Source organism: Crocodylus porosus, unplaced genomic scaffold (assembly GCF_001723895.1).
Source record: "Crocodylus porosus isolate Cpor-Errol unplaced genomic scaffold, CroPor_comp1, whole genome shotgun sequence".
Taxonomy (NCBI): domain Eukaryota; kingdom Metazoa; phylum Chordata; order Crocodylia; family Crocodylidae; genus Crocodylus; species Crocodylus porosus.
Genome location: NW_017728931.1, coordinates 127,050,631 through 127,059,671, shown reverse-complemented (window position 1 = coordinate 127,059,671; position 9,041 = coordinate 127,050,631). Strand labels below are relative to the sequence as shown.

The following is a 9,041-nucleotide window of genomic DNA, read 5'->3' as shown; positions in this document are numbered from 1 at the left end:
CTGCTCCCTTCCCCCCCGCCCCCCCTGAAAACAGCTGGGAGGAGGGCGAGGGGGGCATTGCTAGGGGAAACTGGCTGCAGCCTTGCCACCAACATCTACGTTCCCCTTCCTCATGAACTTCACCTTGTTCCAGCAGATCATTGTAACTCCTGATGCTTCCTGCAAAGCATTCTCTGTTACAGCGAGGAACTGCACTTCTGTCTGAACCCAAAGTGGGACAATGGGCTTGTATGCCTGTAGGATCCCAGAATAAAAGGCTTTGTCGCTGGAGAAATCCAGCTTGTATTAGCTAATCCAACTGTTCTATATCTTCAGAGAAGAATGGGCAGGTTCCCAACCCTCCATTGTCTATGCAAGGAACATAAGTGCTTAACTTTATTTCTGTGGATCACCCTCCTGGGTCCAATTGAGTGTCCTAACCACAAGAAATTTCATCCTCCCTATTCTAAAAATGGGAAGCATCCCAAGATCTGGAAATATATTTCAAAATAGAACAAACTTTTTTGATCCTGGCCACTGTTTTTTTGTCAATTTGTGGCATTGCCTTCCTCCTTGTAAAAAAAGAAAAGAAAAGAATATGAACTTGGAGCATAACAGAAGAACTGAATCAACTCTTAGAGGAAAATGGCAAAGGAAAAACTAATTATAACATAGTACATTTTTACCCTTTTGCAAAAACACTTCAGCAGCAAAGCTATGAAAAATGGGTCTTTGGGTATAAGGCACAACTAATATGCAAGCCCTGTCTTTTTCTCCAGCAATGCTTCTAGGTATTTACAAAAGCAGACATACCTCATCAATTCAGCAATTCCCCCATGAACAAAGAGAAACAGTGGTTACCCTATAAAGGCAAATTCTTCTGAGGAATTTAAGAATTATACCACACGGAAGTAGAGCTGACAAATATCATTTGGTACCTGATTAAGCAAGTAGGCTCCAGGAATGCCTAATAAAGCTGGTATGCAATAGGATTAGAACTGCATACCCTATTCTTTTTTTTCTTAAGGAAAGGAACATGAGTCATCTGTGAGAGTCATAGTCAATATATGTACAGAAGAAGACCTAAGGTGGATTTGAGGGTACTTGTGTTGATATAGAAATCTGAGTTATGAGTTACTCTTCTTCTAACAGCATTACACACACACACACTCAGAGATATATAAACATATATGTATTATGCAATATTATACAAATATTTTCACAGATCACTTTATGGAAATGCCTTTTTGCATTCCTTGTTGCTATACAATGGTTTCTCTTGCACTCTGCCCTTTCTTGCTGAGGGAGGTGAGAGTCATACAATGCCTGCTGTACCTCCTGGCTAATCAGTAGGGGTTCAGTTCATGACCTAGCAAGCAATAGAAAAACAAAAAATTCCTGAGTTTTCACACTCTCAGACTGACTTGTCTTTTTTCATATTGCACAAGAAGAGGGGGAAAAGCATGTTAAAAAAAATCTCCCAAGAACCTGAAAATTTGACCCTTTCCACCATGACCACTTTCTCCAAGCAGTTCAGAGATTCAGAAAAAACCCCATCAAATCGGAGGACGCAGCTGTACTGGAGTTCATTCAGCCATTTCTCCCACTGAGAGAGTTCAAAATTATTTTAGCTACTGTTTGTGCTCTGTACGTAAGGGTACATTGATGTTAGCTAGTGGAAGCTGTTTTGTTGTTCATGCAAAGGAGAAATTACAACATCATACACATAAACTTGGACATGCAGGCTGAATTTTCAGTCCTGCATTGGGAATTTAAGGAATATCTTATTCATGTAAATGAGACTTGCATGCTTAATTCCATTCACAAAACACTGACATGAACTTTGTCTCATGTATAATGTGATGTATTAGTTACTACACAGTACCCTGAGGCAGGTTCTTCAACACAGAAGTCTGCTTTGGACAGTAGGTGGCCTTAAAAGGGTGGAACAAATTCTCTGTTGGTATAAACTACACAATTCGATTGATATCAGTTGTTCCTTTGCCAGTTATACCAGCAGTAAACTTGGCCCAATATTTTTTGCTAATTTCATTACACTAATGATTTTTCCAAGTATTCTTTAAACAAAAAAATATTTACTTTGATTCCCTTTGATACTTTTGGTGCATTCTCTTATACTGTCTGTGCATTGCTACAGTTGAATCACCAAGCTGCATTTCAATCGAAAGGGTCACCACACATGCGGTTACACTGCTGTATTTAATTATGTGGTTCCCAAAAATTCTTGAGCAACACATCTAATGCTCCCTTTTTGGGTTAGACTGTAGCTTCATGAGTCAGAGGAAACTCCTCTCCCTCCCACCCAATATTTATGTGTACAGACTACTGTGCAAAGAAAGAACCATCAGACTATAAAAAAAAGTAAATACGTAGCTAAATTTGGACTTCCCAAAAGCCAATAAAGATGTTTTGAATTGTTCTTTTTCTTTTCCTTTTCCACTCTCTATAGATGAAGAGCTGTTTTCAGGAATGTACATTGATTTCATGGGGACGGATGCTGCTATTTTTCGCAGTTTAACCAAGCGGAACGCAGTGCGCACCGACCAGCACAATTCCAAGTGGCTCAGTGGTAAGATGATTGTTTCACAAAGCTTTTGATATGTATCGAATAGAAAGTCTGACCTATTTTTAAAACCGTTCTATTATCTATCTTGCCATGTTAATCTACTAAGTGAAACCATGAGGAAGAAACAGGAATAAAAACACATCAAAGACCATGGCCTTTCTACATGATAAAAGTAAAGCATGTCAGCCATGTGAAATCTTGTCTTCAGCACTAGACGTTATGAGATCTACAAAGGAAAGTGCAAAAAACCCTGTTATATATAGATGTGGGATAAGCTATCTCCTAAGGAAATCTCTTCTTCACTTTTAATACTTATTGTCTTAAATACTTATAGTAAATTATCAACCACAGTAAATTTAGATTGGTTAACTATGCTATTGTCCTAGCGTGGCTCCTTCCATCACTGAAATCAATGGAAAGACTCCTGTTGACCTCTCTGGGGACGGTTTCTTCCCGCGATCTGTCCATTATGCATCGTTATGAGGCCACAGTGGGACTTTAGCTGAGATACAGCTTTTATTCTGGTCCTTTTTTAAGGGCATATATCTAACCTAGGAATGTACCAAATAAGGCTTCTGGTTGGAAAAAGATTTGCATTTATTGTTACCAAGCCTGTTCAGACACACTGGAGGTAATACATCTCTTCTTTTTAAACTTAGTTTAATTCACAAGGTACATTTTAACATAGCAATTCCTTTAATCCATATCACATTCTAGATATCAAACTCTACTTTTTCCTCAGGATAAAGTGTATATACCCAAAGAGAAAAACTCTCTATTTTTAAAAAGTTTGATTTTTATTATTTTTCCTTTTATTCATTTATATTCCCTGAAGTGACTTGCTTGAAAAAAACTAATTGCTGGAAAACCTATATAATGCAGATGCTGGGAACAGTGAGTGACAGATACAGCTCATTTTTATATTCCTTCTGAGTTAGACTCATGACATTAAATTCAAGAATAGAATGAATATAGAAAAAAAAATCCCCAAAAGTAAAATGTGACCGTTCTAAAAAGTCAGAAGTGGTCTTCATTTGATATCAAGTATCTGGCATTATTATTAGGAGGTACATGCCCTCACACTAGAGAAATAAGTTATCTGAGGTCTTCAATGCTATTCATTAGATTTTAGTAAGAAAAATTGCTAAATGTAACCAAGTGTACTACATGCTCCAACACTAAATCTGGCTGCCAAAAGGTGGTCTACAGTGAAAAAATATAATTTTTTTATATCATAATATAAATTTCAGACTAGAATATCAGTAGGAACACCAGTATTTTGAATTGTTTTTATACAACATCAAATTGCTTGTTATAATTTTTTAAAAGGAAAAATTGTATGTGGAAAAATTAGTGATTATTTTTGTTCTTTAGCTTATTTTTACTCAAAATATATTGTCTATTTATTTCCATATGTTTGTTTTCTCCTAACATGAGCATCTTTGAGGAGTCCTTGCTATTCAGGCATCCTCATGTCCTAAAGGATTCCCCTGCTTCAGTTTTCAGTGGTGCTACAAATATCTTTCCCTTTTTAGAATTTAAAAGTAATTTGTTCATTTTCTTTCTAATGGGTTTTTCAGTTTCTTGGATTTCTTCTCAATTTTTGCCTCAAAGGATACTCTACAATACTTAATAGGAACTTACTGATTTTTCCATCTTTTTACTCTCAAAGGTTTTTGATCCCTTCAGTAAACTGTCACTAATATTCCTTGCATCAGACTAGCTTTTTTTAAACCTGGCACAAATATGTAGAATCAGTGTCTATAGAAACAACAGGAAGCTACCCCCTTGAAACACTTATGTTAATGCTTCAGGAATAAAGGTTGTAGCTGTGTTGGTCTAAAGTGAAAAGCAGGCAGTGTACTAGAGGCAACATCTTTTATTAAACTTGACAGTTGCAAACAAACAAACAAACAAATAAATAATAAAAATAATAAAATACATGTGCCCTTCCTCAGGCATAGGAGAATGCAAAGATTGTAAAAATTATCACAGGTAGAAATGAAAATTCATATTGCATGGGAGAGCTCGAGTGGGGTGTAATTTTTCCCTGTTGGAAATTATGCAAATTAGGCTTGGATAAAATTTGGAGCAGACTACTTACCTCAAAGGTGTCTGATGGCAAGCAGGATGTTAAATTATGCTTCTTTCTTGTTACAGTGTTTCATATTTCATAGAAGAATTAGTTATGGAAAGGGTCTCCTGGGCAAGGAATTTGCAACTCCAGTTGGTCTAATAAAAGGCACCGCCTCTATCACACCGACTGCTTACCTTAATGCTTACATTTACACACATGTAACACCAGGGTCTAGAATTAAAACTAGAATATTTGGCAACAGCAGAGGATACTTTCTATATGAAGAGATCAGTATGTGTCAAGGGCTTAATATTGGCTGCTTATATTGACATGTGTTGTTTGGTCTCTATCCGTCTCCTTTTAGAGCCTATTTTTGTAGATGCTCATCTTATCCCAGATGGTACTGACCCCAATGATGCCAAAGTATACTTCTTCTTCAAAGAGAGACTTACAGACAACAGTGGCAGCACCAAGCAGATTAATTCAATGATTGCAAGAATATGCCCGGTAAGAGCCATTTCACATCTCTGCTTGATAGGCAAATTCTATGGCTTGATCAGATAAGCAAAACAAATACAGTTAATTAAAAATTATTTGTAAAGTCTGTAATCCCTATTGTCAACAAATATCCTGCTCCTGCTTGCACTCTGTCAATTAAGATAGGCTTTTTAAAAATGCAGCCTAGACCCATCCATCTTAAGTATATCTGGAAAAAGTCTGTAATTATATGAGGACTATTAGAGCTTGATATATATGCACCTTTCTGCTTGGTGTAGTGCAGCTAGTGATGCTGATTTTCTAAACATACTCTCCTTCACGTATTTCATATTTGAATTTTACTTAATGCAAATAAATAACAAAAGTATCATGTGTCCCAGAAAAAAAAATCCAGTTGAAAGATATCGGGAATTTCAGAGTCTATATTTTACAGAAGTATCTATACTTTGAGACAGGCTGCCTTTAACAGAAGTATAAATACTATAGATAAAGTATCTATACTTTGAGACAGGCTGCCTTTAACTTTAAATCTTGTTTTCAACGTTGAAATAGTGGTGCTTTTGTATGCTCTACGTAAATTTATATGGGGATTAATTTAAAGCATAAAAACAGTTGTATTCATTTAAGTAGGTTAAGGGAAGCATATAAGCATATACATCTCTACAGGTTCAAAGCTCTAGTTGAATTTTCCATTTCTCTTTTTCTCTAATAATAGTCAATTTTGCATGTAACAGGATTGGAGCAACTTCTTTGTTAGAAGACATAAATATGTGTAAAAACAGGAGAGTAAAATTATAAAAATAGTCTATTTTTCTTAAGCATTCCACGTTGCTTTAGAGACTGCTAGAGTTAAAGTAGTCAAGAGCTGTTTAATTTCCCCTTCCTGCAAGTTTAATATTTGTCTGGTTCATGCTATGGCTTGCCAGAAAATGACTGCAAGGTTGTATGCTCAGCTCCTGCTTTGGCAGTACTATGTGACATGTGGCCTGTTCTCCTAGGCTAGGTAGAGACTTTCAAAAAGCCTGGGGCAGAACTGATCTAAGTTACGTGGGTTTTCTAAGCGGGGTAGTTTAGATCAGTAGTAAACAGAAGACGCATTCACCCTTTGGTGGGGGGAGCACCTCTTACATCTTAGACTGGGTACAGCCATTTTTAAACTAGCCTGTGTGTCAAACTTCTGCTCCGTTACAGTTGTAGACCAATTTCCAATCACTTATACTGGTAAAAGTGTAATGTCTGGACCTGGCCTGGATGTGTTGTTCTTTACATTTTTGTTAAGGTGCCCAAAGATTTCTGAGTGTTTTGCAAACATTATACTTTAATTATAACATTACTATTGCCATTACAACGAAGGCCAGAAGAGCCTTGACTGGCCTTGGCCCTGTAATACTTATGCTGATGTCGGTGGCAAACTCTCACAGACATCAACAGGAACAAATATTGCCTCTTGAATTTTATAATACTTATCATAACAGCCTCTGCAAGGAATTAACTTTATGAATACTTTGCATCAGGGAGACATAGGTAGATCTGGACAACATGGGACCAGAGAGATGCTAACTTTGGGTCTCTCAAAAATCCTTGCATTGCATTGCAGCTAAGTTATACTCTCACAGCTTCCACCTTTTTCCTTTTCCCTTCCCTTGTTTCATAGGGAGCTATGGTACAGCTGCAATCTGCATCTTCTAGCAGAAGCTATCAAAATCAATTGGATGCTAAAGCAGCTGTTACTGATGTGACTGTTTACAGTCCTTCCAAATGCAGCTCCTGAGGGGGGCACCCAGCAGCCCCCCAACTGATCCGGACTTGAGCACGTAGTCACCTGAGTTGCGTTACCCTACGCATCATTCTGTTGAGGGAGATGAGTGGAAAGACTGGAGACCCAGTAACATCAAGTGAATTTGCTTAGGTCCTTGTCTTTTAATGAGTGAGCAGAGCAGGTGGTTTCTGGGGAAAGGTGGGGTAGAAATGATAATCTGCCAGGTTACAAGCCTTCTATCATCAGCATGCTTCAGTTCTGATAACTTTACGGTTAGCTAAGGAGCCCTAAAAGCAAAACACTTTTTGTGGGGTACACAAAAGTTTATTCTTGAGCCTCTTAGCCATGCTAGCTTAGCTTTAACAAAGGCTAGGGTGACTGTAGAGAAAACATTCCAGTTTATAAAGATAGATAACATTTCTCCCCTTCATGCATGGCCAGAATTTCTATTGCTTGCATATACTAAAGTCAGAGTAAAAATAAAGCTGGTAAAAATTCCCACAAATTTGATTACAAGTTTTCACAAAATTATGTTACACTTCTCAATGCATTTTAAATAAAATTGATTTTTAAGGCCTAGAAATTAGAATTCTAGCTAATTTCCCTTAGGTACCTGAGCCATAAACTACTAGTCATAAACTGTTGCCCATGTATGATATCATAAATCCTATCAACTGATGACTGTTTTAAATTCAATACACATTTCCATCAGTGTATTCACTGAAGCCACATTTTAGTTTTAGGTTTTTTTAATTTAAATAATTCATTTTTATGGGGTCATTAAGTAAAAACTGGAGAAATGGAGACTAAGGAGTAACCTTTCCGGTATGTTCCTTTGGTGCTGAATATCAGTCTCCTTTTATAACTTTTAAAAATAATTTAAAAAAAAATAATTATAAAGTATTCCTAAAATAAACTGTGATCCTAAACCTATATAGAAAATATATACGAAAATTAATCTCTTGATTTGCAAAGATGGACATGAATTGACACATCTGATTTTGATTTGAAGCTTATCAACTGCATTCACAATTATGCACATATATATGCAAAAGTTAGCAAGCATACACTTTTGAAAACCAAGTCCTTAATGCTTAGATCCTAACTGTTTAAGGGAGGAATGTATGAATGCTAGCTTGAAGAATATGAAGAACAAAAGAGAGAGGAAGTCCTATTGGTTTAGTCTGAGTGCTGTTTGGAGCTTTGTAAGAAAAGATTTTCTGTGGATAACCATAGGTAACATAGGAACGTCATACTGGCTGACACCCATAGTACATATAGTCCAAGACTTTACCTTTGACAAAAGCCAAGGCCAGATGCATCGCACATATGACCCAGACTTGGGGGGAGGGGGGGCGAGTCATGGTTCAAAAGTTAGGAGTCAACAATATCTGAAATTCAGAAACCAAAGCCAAGGGTCACAATACTGAGTGTCAGAGATTGAAGTAGGTCCATGGTCAAAGCCAGGCCAGGGAATTCAATACATGGTGTAGGATAAGCAGGAATAAGGTACTGCGGTTCAAGGTACGGGAAAGGCAGGAATAAGGCTGGAAGCAGAGCAGGAGGGTCCAAGGAAGAGGCAAAACAGGAGCAAGGCAAGGCAGAGCTAGAGATACAAGTCAAGGGCTCAACAGCAGAGTCAGGATCAAGACAGTAGTGAGGGATGAAAGCTGGGGAGTCCAACACAGAAAGAGGAATACAAGACTCAGGCAAGTAGGTCCACAGCAGGAATAGTAAGAGTATTATTTCAGGGACCAGTGACAAGTGGGAAGGTCTTATAGACTTGGAGGCCTGTGGCCTCCATTGGTCCTCATGGGTCACCTGATCCCCTGCTAAGGATCCTTGTGGAAGTGCCCAGCCTGAGCTTGAGCAGGTGTATGGCTAATCCCCTGATGGTGCCACAGCCTGGTCCCCTGCCTGTAGATACCATGGATTGAGGTCTAAATCCAGGGGCCCTGACACAATGCCTCAGAGGTGGGTGCAATTAGCCTTGCATGTGGTCTTCTTTTAATAGTTTCGTAGTTGGTTGGCAGGGTGAAAAGGGACCTGAGCAGATCATCAAGTCCAACCCTCTCCCATGGCAGGAAAAGTACTGGGGTCAAACAACCCCAGCAAGGTGTTCATCTAGCCTCCTCTTAAAG

The 9,041-nt window shown here is 38.0% G+C and overlaps 1 protein-coding gene across 1 annotated transcript in view; it reads left to right on the top strand.

Annotated features, from left to right (window-relative positions):
• The window catches only part of SEMA3C (semaphorin 3C), a 183,207-nt gene that overhangs the window by 117,882 nt on the left and 56,284 nt on the right, over positions 1-9,041 (top strand). The window contains exons 7-8 of the mRNA XM_019543640.1: positions 2,450-2,569; positions 5,008-5,150. Coding sequence (XP_019399185.1) covers positions 2,450-2,569; positions 5,008-5,150 — 263 coding nt within the window. The remainder of the gene's footprint in view (positions 1-2,449; positions 2,570-5,007; positions 5,151-9,041) is intronic.